At 36.7% G+C, this 13,719-nt stretch overlaps 1 protein-coding gene across 2 annotated transcripts in view; it reads right to left on the bottom strand.

The window, feature by feature from the left end:
• llgl1 (LLGL scribble cell polarity complex component 1) overlaps nucleotides 1-13,719 on the bottom strand; it is a 41,735-nt gene that overhangs the window by 26,242 nt on the left and 1,774 nt on the right. For both annotated transcript variants that reach the window (XM_079611731.1, XM_079611732.1), the window contains exon 2: nucleotides 12,865-12,962. In XM_079611731.1, coding sequence (XP_079467857.1) covers nucleotides 12,865-12,962 — 98 coding nt within the window. The remainder of the gene's footprint in view (nucleotides 1-12,864; nucleotides 12,963-13,719) is intronic.

Genomic DNA, 13,719 nt, shown 5'->3' on the forward strand with positions numbered 1-13,719 from the left:
TTCAAATCTCCCTCTTGCTTACAGTCTCTCATCACCCATAATGAGTGGAAACACCCTCTACTGGTGATTTGCCCGATGTGTGTTGTGGTGCTCGGTCTAATCCACTTTCAACAGCGTTTCTCAGAAATCAGAAACTGCACCTTTAAGTCTTGATAAATGCTTGCTATTCATGGTGTACAAAAACGGACATGCATGTGTGTATTTGAAATTAACAGATACGTTAATCATTTAATTTCTCTTAAAGGTTTTTCGTAAAATGGTAATGCTTGTGCATCGGACTAATCATTTCATTTTCATTTTTTTTATTGATTGATTGAAGCCCTACATGTTTTGTCACATATCAGCTCCAATGAATCCCTTTTTCAAAGGGAAATCAAGCCAAAGCTTTGGTGAATGTAGTTAAAATGTTAGGTCAAGAAGCAAGTGTAAAGAATTAAAATCATGAAACATGATTCTCTGAGGGAAGTAATTGTAAACACATAACACTCATTAAACAGTCCACTGAGCTAAACACTAAGAAATGAGCCAAAATAAAATCAAAAACTAAATAGCTCTGATTGGCCCACACTCAATCTGATCCTGAATGTCTCCAGAATCAAGAGAAATCTCCTACTTCTCTTTTTCAGTTTGACAACAGCAGTTGGCAAAGCTGATTGTGCTTTTCTTCATTGCTCAAATGATTTCTGGATGGCTATTGTTTGGTGTGCTTTTCATTAAAAAACTACACAGCCTTCCACTCTCATAACAAAAGAGTGGATATCTAGGTCAAATCTGATCCACGTAAAAAAGATCCAAAGAAGGAGGAGACATCCTTAGAAAAACTCAATCCAGCAAGCCTTGTGAAAGAGAGGAGATCTTTAAAAGTAAAATCTTGACTTTAAACAGAGCACGAATGTGTTTGGAATCGCGCACTAATGAAGCAATATGTATACTGTGCAAAGTATGCACATTTTTTGGGTCAAAATGTGCAGTATACAACCCAACAACACGGTGTCAAATACCCTATCCCGGACCATCCATTTCCAGCTTGACGAATAAGCTGAAAGTTTACAAAGTGCTATTATTTGAACAAAAAGCAAAAGACAGACATTTGTGCACACTTGAATTAAATGTGAAATAAGTCTCTTTTCTGCACAGCATGCAGTTTGTATATTATATTATTATGATTATAATATAAAACACGCCCACATGCACCAGCTGCAATACTTGCTCACTTCTTTTACTAGAGAAGGAAAGTAAAACAGTATTAACAAGTTTTAATTTAATGTGTAAAGAAAGGGACCTGAGACCTTATATTTCTTATTTATAATCAATATCTATCTATCTATCTATCTATCTATCTATATATAAAAAATTACTTACATTTTTAATAAATCAATATGAAAATGAAAATGACAAAAAACATCATTGTTGTTTTGTTTTATTCACTTTCAATGGGTTGGAAAGGACATGATTCTGAACACAGTCCCTTTCTCTCAGCAAACTTGCTTGTGAGGCAGGGTAGGTACATCTGATTCAGACTAATGAGAAGAGATGCACTGATGGAGCGAAGGGAGCACAGGACACACCGTCAGCTCGACTGAGCCCAGAACAAAAGCTCAGGCTGTGTGGCACTGCCGCACGTCACCCTGACACCTCACACACACAGCTCTCTGAGAGCCACTTCAGCTGCTGCCTAATCAAGCCCATAATGTCTTACACAACCAGGCTCTTGAAACGGCACCCTAGACGAACTGCTCCATTCTGAAGTCCCCGTGGTTGCCATGGCAGCATCTCGATTATGTCACACGGGAACAGGCATCCTGTTATTCGCAGAAGAGGCTCATATGCCCCAAAAATGCTACACAATGAAAAGGTTCAAAAGCCGAGACACAGAGCGTTAACATGCACAATCTTAGACCAATTACGCTTACGTCATGCATGTTAACACCTTAAATGGGGTCATTTATCAGATAATGATCAAAAATGGTTTACGCAACGTTTTTGTCTGCATGTAACTCCCTTTACCATACAAAATAATTTGAATTCAAACGTAGTTTTTTTGAGTTTGTTTTTATAATGAGCTGATTATATTATTCTAATTTATGAATAAATAAATACAAGAAAAATATACATGACAGTTAGTGTTGTCCAATCGGTTAATCGCATCTAACATAAAAGTTTTTGAATATACAATATATACACCTTACACACAACAGACTTTTATGTTAGATGCAATTAGTTGTGAATTGACATCAATAGTATTAAGATATCTACGAATATATAAAATACTTTTTTATTAGTGTACATGTAAGCACACTCATTGAGTAAAGCTTGCTTTCCTATAGGACTAAAACTTTCATTCTCACAGTAATTCATATTAATGCATTAGGCATAAGCTTTTATCATCAGTTCTTGTATTCCCACATCATGCAGAGCCGCTTGAGCTACCGGAAAGAAAAAAAAAAGTGTTTTTAAATACATATGAATAATAATGGCAAGGGATGCAAAGAAAACAACCTCTAAGGAAAAAGAAATATACTAAATGTACCTAAACAATTTATTGGACTACATTAGAGAAAGTCCAGCTCAGATGTCCAATTAATTAAACAAAAGTAAATACAGGCTCCTTTGATGAGAAATTTGATTGAAAGGGGAGACAATGAATTTCAATAAGTGAGGTAAAAATAGAACAGAACCAAAGGAGGATCCAGGTGTGTGAAGCATGATGGGAGTGCAGGGTTTTGTGTGGGAATTAAACAGAAGAGCGAAGAACAGAAACATCTGTAAAATTCTCTCACACTCAGCCTTGATAGCTCAACAGGCCATTAACATGAACAGAGAGGCCCTGTCATTTTTTCCCCTCAAAAACTCCCCCTACAGTCAATATACCCTCCTTTTTGAGCCAATCCATCCACCTCAGTGCATTGCTAATGGTGTGGAGAGATTACAAACCATGAGATGACTGCACTCTGAATAGGGCACAGTATGATTTTGCTTTGTTGACATGGAGAAAGAAATGGATTTCCTTTTTTAGGGGTTAAAAATCATGAACCATTTGACATTTTTGACACTGGAATTTCCTTCCCATCCTCTCAGGCTATTAAGAGTTAGACTATTTCTTGTTCAGTCATAACATCTTTCAGAAACACTCTGAATTCAGAATTAATTTTCCTTAGCTACATGTCTTACATGAATACTGAAGTTTCAATTGAAGTAACAAGCGGACACTCAAAACAGAACCTGATATTCCCAAGACACAAAGAACATGCATTTTAAACAACTGAAGAATTCCAAATCAGCTCAAAAAACAAATTTTTTTACCTCAAGAAATTCATGAAAGTATTGCCAGTATTTAGATGCAAATTATTTTGACCAAGATAATCAATATTAAAGCCAAAGACGACAGTTTTCAGCAATGCAAATAGAAACAGAACCCAGTGAGCAGAAACCTGAAATTTTTTACTTTAAATTGCTAATCTGGAAATCCAATATACCTTAGCAGTTTAGTTAAGAGACATGAGAGATACTTTAATAGTATGGAAAAAAAGAGAAGCATAAACATTTTTCAAAGCATCTCCTTTTGTGGCCTACAACAAAGTCATGGGGTTTAGAAAATCCAATTGAGAGTAAATGACAATTTTCATTTTTGGGTAACCCTTGTAAAAAAAAAAAGTACAAGTTAGTAAACTTAAGAACAATATAATTGAAGTTCTGTGAGTACTTTTTTGTTTTTTTTTAAGTGTGAAAAGTATTGGCTTAAATTATATAAAAAGCAATTAGCCGAATTTTATAGTGACATGCAAAGTGTACTGACAAGTATTTATAATAAACTAATTTAACCAAATATGTAATTTCTATTGAAGCTTGTATGGCATGCATTTTATTATATTTGTAATTAAACCTGTAATGAAGTTGCAATTTAGTAATCTTAAAACAATAACAATAAAATGTAATATTGAACACACTACAGTTCAAAATTATAATAAAGTATATTATATTTGTTTCATGTTAGCTAACATCAAAATAAGTGTCCATTAAAGCATGATAAATGCTTACAACAATTCCTTAAATTAAGTTTCACTTTTTCAAAGCTTACTTAAGTGCGTTAAGAAACAGTCATGAAAGTGTACCAAGTTAAGCCTTTTATTTTATTCATATTATATTATCTTCAAAAAAAAAATTTATTTTTAATACTTGATTTCACACAGACACATTGATATACAGACGATTTGAAGTGCACATTTAATACAATGCTTTTTCACAAGGGAAACAATAGCTTTAAAATAACTGCCTATTAGATGATATTCATCTAGGCCTAAATAGTATAAATATTTACCACACTGACACTATAGATGTTCTCTCCACCCTCTCCATTACCACAAAAAGAGTTTTAACATGTCAAAGTCATGTAACAATCCGAACTCCCTTCCTGGGCCCCAAACTGCTCTCACAACATAAGCCAAACACTCTCCGAGGGCCCACGCTGGCCATCTCCTCTCCACATACTCCCAACAATGCTCGACAATTACTCACTCAGGCGCTAACAACAAGTTAGCAAAGGATAATGCAATTTCACGGTCTGAATAGTGACAAACAGCAGACATTGTGTCCGAAGTCTAATGTAGTAAACATACGTTGTCCTATATTCAAGAGACAAAACCCAAGTAATTATGAGGGTTTTCGCAAAAAAAAAAAAAATTTACAAGCAAGTCCTGTTGAATGAGTCATTGAATGATGGATTAAACCCAGTCTTTTTATGCTAAAACGCAAAAGTATCCACCATTTTTTTTTATACAAATTAGAAAAAATAAAATGTTCCAAAGATACATGGTCTCCCCAGTTAATTACTTAAAAAATATCGTCTGATTTGAGATACATATGCAATTTGAGATTCCTTCCTGTAAACCATCTAGTACTACAAAAAAAAAAAAAAAAAAACGCAAATGACGAAACTTGACATACACCAGCTCCGACTGAACTTTGGCTTTGTAAGCATTTCTAGAAACTGCAGTTTCAGTAATAAAGAACTAACCGTGAACTTTGTTTTACCCATAGTGCATGGCCATTTTCAGTTCATGTCACCACTGATTAGACGAACTGGAAGGAGATTCCTGCGTCTGTTCTGCTTATTTCCAAACCAGACTACGGTCATTATAAAGAAGCCACAGGCAAACCCTTTCCTGTCCAGTAACTTGCCACAATTCGTAATTAAACTGTGGCCCTTTAAGTGGAGGGTTTGGCAGCAATGAACATAAAACAGATTTCAATGAGTCTTCTTCACTATTAGAGTTTCCAAAAGGTCTATAGATTGCTTACCGGCCACAGAAGTGCACTACAGGGGGGAAGGGGACTGATTCTGAGCTCCCTGTGTGTGACCATGAGGCTCACAACAGAATACTAATGGCTTTAGGCTGAGACACATGAGAGAAAAGATATGCAAAGAGAGACATTTAAATTTCCTTCAGAAGCACCATCGAAAACCGTCAGGAAGAAACAGCTCCAGCAAAACGAGAAAGTTATGAATGAACCAATGAAGAGGCGTTCGAGTGTTTCCTCAGCTGTGTTCAATAAGAAGAGGACATCCCTATGTGGGAACGTGAAATGTGAGAGTATCAGGCTTTCATGAGGCAATCTGCCAAACTAAAAGTTGTGATAAGCCTATGCCTCCAGACCAGACAAATGTTAGAGTGTTTGCAGTGGCGTAGATGCAAGCTTCCTGGTTTAGATCAGAGAGCTGCAGCAATGCCGCTGGGAGAAGAAAACCGATAGCTAGCACACTAGGATAAGACTCTATGCATATACAGATCCATTCACGCAGAGCTACTGCGCCTGATTGAGAAGACCAACGACGATAGGAAAGATGACTGACAATTTCAAGATCTAGCAAGAAATATATCATGGAAGTGTTGTATGCGTTATACTACAATTCTTTTAACCCCCTTGATAATGATAACGGACAATAAGTGCACTTTAAAGTCGGCATGAAACAGAAATTGCTGATAAGCTGTAGTCGTATCGATCCTTGTGTATACCATAATGATATCATTCACTGTGCAAGCCTTAAGCTTGACCTCTTTTTGTTGCAGCAGTGTGATCATTCATAATGATTGTTATAGTCATAGAGTATAAGTGGCACGGGTTAGATTAGGTTAATGAGCTCTAATGTGTGCCAAGTAATCGAGGGGATGCCATGGCAATGACGAAGTTCATTTTGGGGACAGCACCTCAGTCATAATCAACAACAAAAGCAGCATTTCTGACAGTTGCATGCCAGAAACGGTCAATCATGGAAGCTGTCGCTCCTCAAATCTGAAGCACATCCTGATTACCAGCCTGTTCCAGCGGTGGCCCGGGAAACCATTTCAAAAGATGTCTTTGAGACAAGGACTGGCAACAATAGTGCAGAGGAATGTCCTCTTACAGCAGAGGGGGAAATAAGTGCACAGCCACATGCATTCTTTAGGAGTGAATCCGGCACTTCCAACTGCTCCTCTGTCCCAGCAGTCTCATTGCTTTCCGATCTTACCCCTCGTCTGTCCTCCCCTTTAGCTTTAAAATACAGTTCCAACCCCTGCGCCTCAATTTGTGGTTACAGCGGAGACACATTTATGATCAGACAAGCTCAAATTACATTTAAAGGATAAGTTCACTTTCAAAAAAAAAAATTGCTGATAATTTACTCACCCCGATGTCATCCAAGATGTCAATGTCTTTCTTTCTTCAGTCGAAAAGAATGTAGGTTTTTGAGGAAAACATTCCAGGCTTTTTCTACACAGAATGGACTTCAATGGTGACCATCTATCCCAATGTTCAAAAGAAGGTTCAAATGAAATGTCCGTCTCAATGCAGCTTCAAAGTCTCGACACGATCCCAGTAGAGAAATAAAGGTCTTATCTAGCAAAACGATAGGTCATTAAAAAAAAAAAAAAAAAAAAAAAAAAAAAAAGAAGTAATTTATATACTTTTTAACCACAATTGTTTGTCTTGTGCTGGTCTGCGACACGCCACGCATTACGTCATCACATTGGAATCACGTTGAAGCTGCATTGAGACGGACATTTGAACCTTCTTTCGAACATTGGGATAGATGGTTGTCATTAAAAGTGTAGAAAAATCCTGGAATATTTTCCTCAAACCTAAATTTCTATTCGACTGAAGAAAGAAAGACATGGACATCTTGGATGACATCGGGGTGAGTAAATTATCAGCAAACATTTTTTTGAAAGGGAACTAATCCTTTAAAGCTTACTAAACTGACGCCAAGAAACAAAAGGCAACTGAAAATATCTCATTTAAACGCAAGCCTTCAGAGGATCAAGAATATTGGGTCATTAAAAAAATGGCTGGATTTTAAAGGTTCGACATTTCTGTACCAGTAATGGTATATAAATATTCAATAGTTAGTAATTTCCCAACAGTTTTCCATCTCTTCCATTGTTTGGTTAACACTAGAACCGCCAGGGGTCGTTGTATAGGCATACCTAAAACCGCCAGTGGGTAAAATTGACCTATGCACATGAATACTGTTTTGATACGCCTAAAAAAAAAAACCTTATTCTGTCACTATATTATGCCACTGTCTTCACAAAGTAATGTCAACTCTAGAGTCATGAAATTGTTATTTTTAGTCATCAACCGGTTTTGTCCTGTTGTTTTATGTTCTAGGCTATTTTAAGCAGGCTACACTAAACACTTTTCTTAATGGTAAATTTAATGTAGGCTAAACCAGCCTGCAATAACAACGAGAATTAGAAGAAAATAAATACATATTTGGGTGGTGTAATATTATCCATTGTGACAAACTGTTTACCGCGATCTCAGTGGGTGAAAGGCAATGCCTAATAACATAGAACGTTAAACATAAGCGCCACAAAAATATAGGTACATTTGACTTGCTGGCCACGTTTTTAATCTGGTTTTATCTAGATCTAAACTATTTGAACAACATCTAAACAATTTCAACAACAACTGATTGTACATAACACAATTTTAATAAAAGTCAATGACTGGGAGACTTATTTTATTGAAAATCTGTTATGTACATTTTAAAAAGAGCTATGGGTACTACTACTTTTACTTTTATACTTTATTGTCAGACAGGCCTGAAATTTTTCTGGCATAACAGTGTCTGTTTACAACAACCAAACATACAATAAACATTGTATAAAACTCCAACATTATACATTCATTCACAATACTCTTGATTTCTGATTAAGTGTTTTGTTCAACGTTAAGATAGGCTGATGCACAAAAGAGTGTTTCAGCCTCACTTTGTTGAATCTTGGAACTCTGTACCTCCGCTTTGATGGTAGTAATTCGAATTCATTATGCAGGATATGAGTAGGGTTAGAAGCCATATTATTAGCCAGCCTTAATAAGCCAACTCAAAGCTTGTGGAGCACATCAACCTGATTACTTTATTTATCATTCATGTAAACACTGTGTTCGGATTTATCAATCGGATTGATTTCATTCCGATTGAACCAAAGGTGTCCATGTAAACGTCGCTAGTGAAGGACGATAGAGGACCAGGCCTGGACTATTTTATGTTAGGTTTTGTTTATGTGTGTGCGGCAGTCTTCCGTGAGGACGCTTTTACTTTCGTTTTGTGTTTGTTTATTTATTAAAGTGTGTTGAACGGTCGCCGGTTCCTGCCTCCTCCTTCCCTTATCAATTAACTTTGTTACAGTCATCACTAAGATTAAGACAACTTTGAGTCTATTTAAAAACATTTTCCCATAAAGTTTGAGTTAGAATAGTGCAATTATAAACACAACGAGGCTGTGGAAACAGAGTGAGAAGTTGAAATTAAAGTCTGTGACAAAACCTGTTTAGCAAATGCCTTTTTTTAAAGTCAAGTGAAAGCTTAATAAAATCATGAGTGGGGTATTACTTATGTCATAGAATAAAACGTGAAAATATCTTGAGCTTGTATTAACAAAAGACCTTATTCGAGCATTTAACCATAAACCCATTTTAAAAAACCATCGACTTAAGGTTAAAGGAACAAGAAGTGCTAAAAAGCGAACTAATTTGGGGTTTTTGGCCAACAACAACAAAAATACATAAACCCTGCAGCACTCTATATTAAACTGCAATAGGAGAAAGAATTGTATCATCAGAAAAGAAAAAAAATACTTCAGCTTTAAGAACTTTTTTTTTTTTTTAAAGGAGCTTCTTTCTTTTTTTTCACTGGCATGGTTAATGGCTTAGTCACATAATAAATGAATATATCAGAGCTTCTGTTAACAGCTTTGCACAGGATGAACTGGATAAAACTCTGATGACAGCACCCTTGATCAGACGCGCTTCAGACTGGGCCGTTCTGGCGTCTGACATCAGGGTGACCGGGGCTGTAGAGCTATGCACATCACAGCAATCTAGCCTTTGATGTGCAAACCACACATCTGGAGCTGGAACCAATCCAGATAAAAATGGAGCTTATCAAACCACAGCAGCGTTCCAGTTTTTTCCTAACTAATGAAGAAAGCACTGACAGCTTAATCAAATAACTCAGCAAGAACTGATAAAATTCTGGTGTGGACTGTATTCTGTTTTTACTAAATAAGTTGTTCATAAAGATCTTGAAAGTTTTTTCATCCAACCGATTATGGCTATTGATTCAGCCCATGTTTACCCATGCCATGACCGTCCTATAGACATGCGTAGATTTTCCTTAATTTCACAATGTTGTACACACAATGTTCCTCCCGGGTTACTGACACCATGAACCCTAAAATGGACATAGAACCCCAGGACCACGCAAGCAGAGTTGAGAAGAGGAAGATTTGTTGTAGTAAAGCACATTTGGGAGTCTGCTCAAACTGTCACATCCGTCTTTTAACATTTAGTGCAATACAGTAAGTAACATAAAATGCAATAGCATGTCACTCTGTAGGCATCTTACAACAGTTCCCACACGACACGAGCGATTTATAGATTACCATTAAAGAATATGCTAATCAATATCTTGAAGATAGTTAACTCCACATCAGCTACATAAATTCATCAACTAACCATTCAGAAACTTCCTGCTGCATTCTACATGTTGTCACTTCTTCTTGAGTCTCTCCATCATTGTCCGACTTCAGTTTGAACATAAAAGGAAGAACAGATAGCCTACTTTCTGACATTTTAGTGTGTGTCTGCATGACGTAATTGGAGCTTCTAACACACACGAGCTCTTGAAGCTCCGCCCTCTGTACCGGGAGCAGCAGCTCATTTGCATTTAAAGGGACACAAACAAAACGACGCATTTTTGCTCTCACTCAAAAAGGGACCATTTTACCATGCTATAAAAAAATATCTGTGGGATATTTTGAGCTAAACCTTCACATAGACACTCTGGTCTGGGGACATCAGAGACTTATTTTACATCTTGTAAAAAGGGGCATTATACCACAACAGGTTAACTTATGTATTTACTAGTGGTCAACCGTTATATCGCCAAGACTGATCTGCATTGGCCTGTTTCTGTTTGGCTGATGTGTCATAAGTAGGACTTTTATTTTGACAGCATTGAGACTGCCAGTGCCTGAGCACACAATATAATCATATTACATAGAACTATAAACAAAGCAAGTAAACAATATACAAAACATTAGAATTCGCTTTTTTATTATTACTAATAATAATAGTAATAATAATGGCAAACACTGTAATATCAGTCGCTTTCTCATCTACCGCTAGCATTCAGCATATACTCATTTATACCATTTAAACAAGTCTTTGAATGTCTAGTAAACAATTCATTTTCTAAACATTGCAGACAGTCGAATTCAGCCGTGAGATCTTCTGAGTGTGCATTTGTAGCCTGCATAAACGAGTGTTAGAGGTGATGCGTACGGGGCAACTTCCCATTGAGAACGGGCAACAAATTTCTAATTGGATACTTTAGATTGGTCATGGGCCCTGTGTCTCACCTGGTTGCCCATTGACGCAACATTGCCCATGAAACATTGCTCAAAGTTGGCCAGTGTATCATCACCTTTACTCTTGAGCGTGATGGTCGGTCTGTGAGAATCGGATGCAGACATGGGAGTTCAGCTACCAATGGAGAAGCACGATCGGCAACTTTAACTCTTGATTTCAAACTTTACTTCGCTTTGTCCTGGCGCGTACTATATCAATCCATGTCATTTTCACTGTGTGCTATGTAAAATTAATGTTTACCTTGTCTTTATTTGAAATATATATATATAATTCCCAGTGCACACAAACTTACAAGATTATAGAGTGTCCTATTTTTTTTTCAGTCTTTATTTCTAATTTTGTAAATATTAAGTAGAATAAATACAAATGTAATATGCAATGAATTTTGATAAATAGGTCTACCACCTAATATAATACGACAATGGGGGAAAAAAAGTTTATTACATATTTGGGCTAATTTGATTATGCTTTAGCATTTAAATCCATTCCACAGAATTCAGCACAAAACAAAATAGTGTGACGCCAAGTCATTTAGTTTTCCTTGTAAAATAAAATGAGGAAATGTCTGAACAGAACTTATAAGTCTCTCAAAAAGAACTCTTAATGCCAGAAAAAAGCAACCAAAAAAAAAGAGAGAGCGAGAGAAACTGACCAACACTAAGCTAATGCTTCCCAGCAGTTATTCAAAGACATCCAGTTTTAATAAGGATGGAGTCAGAATGGGTAAACCAAACTTTGATCTCTCATCACACAGCCTTCAACACCCAATCAAATGCCTTCAAAGCCAAACCTGTCATTACTCAACCCTTTATTTACACCCAACCAGTCTCTGTCTTCTCTCTATCCCGAGTCTTCTTGTCTGACGGACGAGGCATTAGCTTCTAAGTGCTGACAGACATTCGCTCAGATCTGGTGAGTGGCAGGTTGTCAGATCAGGCCGTGCTCAGCTCCCACCCTCCCCACCGAGTGAGTCAAGGCTGCAGGCTGAGCGTCTCTCAGCTGGGCTGTGCCTGACACTACCAGCCTCCTAAAGCTCAAAGACCTGCACTGTACCATCACAATCACCATAATATCACTGACCCTGCCCATATCTCAGCTTCCATCTCAAGAAGAAAAGAAAAAGCAAGCATTACTGTGTTTTTTTTTTTTTATGTATTCCATTCATGATGTTTTGGCTGTTTGACTTGTCCAGTCCAAGAGGACTAGATAATGATAGCTTACCAGAGGAATCTCCAACACTTTATTCTGGTAAACATTCCTTAAACCCACTGGACTTAAACATTCAGGCCTGGACAGCGTCAACTATAATTATGACAATTTAGAAAAGTTTGTTTTTAAAGTACCAAGTTTGATAGGACTAGGACAATATGAAGTGAGTCACACTGTGTACAAAGGCAGATGACTCAAGTCTTCAGCACAACAGAGCCATACATCCAGAGTAATTCATCACAATCAGTGAACCATAAACTAGGACGTTCCCTCACTGCATTGTATCATCAGTCGAGATAAACATGACCAAATCTTTCTCAACATTTTATGAAAATTACTGAGAGTTGAGAAGTATCAAGGATGCAAAGAGTTTAATACTATTAACATTGAAGTCAGGTGTGTTCAATAACCCTGTTGATGTAAAATGTCAGAGGTTCTCACCAAAGTTTGGACATATACAAATAACTCCATCCTTTTATAAAATAAAATAAATTGTCTACATGGAAAAGTTGTGCTGCCTACTATCTTTGTGGAAACATACACTGGTTTTCAGGACACTGTATATAATTTTTATTTTTTTGTAACAACGTGAAAGTATTTACTGTCCACTTTTGATCAATGTAATGCACTCTTGTTTAATAAAGTACACTTTTTTAAATAAATCAAGTGGTAGTCAGTGTTTAACAAAAAGTGAACTTTTATCATTAATTCCATTTTAGTAAAGCGCTCACAAAAGGATACAATTTGATAGCCCCTGATTTAGTTCCAATGGCCATAAGCTGCAGTTTGGGATCATAGGCCAAAGCGCTTGGCTGGTTTGGGAATCCATGTTCAACTGTCTAAATAAAAAAAAGAAAAGAAAAGAGAAAATCTCACATTCAGAACTTAAACTCGCATGTAATCTACATCAGATAGAAAATGTATGAACTCCTTTTTTTCAACTAAAAAAATAAACCAATTCATCCCTCATTGACCTCTAATGAGCCCTGATGCTACAATTAGCAATGTAGTTGTGTGATCCTGACAGGAAGGAGATTTCCTTGTTTTACAACAACAACAAAAATACAGAACCAGAAATAGTAAGGAAGGAAACCTAGTAGATTTGACAGACAATGTTAAATTCATCTTCACACAAGCTATCAAAAATTATTTGCAGAAATATGTTTCGGGGCAGTTTTAAAAACCTCATCTTAAAGGGTTAGTTCACCCAAAATAAAAATTCTGTCAATAATTACTCACCCTCATGTTGTTCCAACCCCGTAAGACTTTCGTTCATCTTCGGAACACAAATTAAGATATTTTTGATTAAATCTGAGAGCCGTCTTACTCCTCCATTGGTGTCTACTGTAATTGAAACTTGCTGGCCCAGAAAGTCACTGTAGTAAAGACAATGTTTAAAATAGTCCAAGTGACTACAGTGTCTCAACCATAAGTTTATCAAGCGACAAGAATACTTTTTGTGCGCAAAAAAACACACAAAAATAAAGTTTATTCAACTTTTAATTTTCTTCTGTGTGGACCTCTGAGTGAGTTCACGGGTTGTATGTCAGCCCAGCATCACACACATGACCAGCGTCGGCCAATAGTGAGCCTACG

The sequence above is a fragment of the Phoxinus phoxinus genome, assembly GCF_949152265.1.
Source record: "Phoxinus phoxinus genome assembly, chromosome: 1".
Classification (NCBI taxonomy): Eukaryota; Metazoa; Chordata; class Actinopteri; order Cypriniformes; family Leuciscidae; genus Phoxinus; species Phoxinus phoxinus.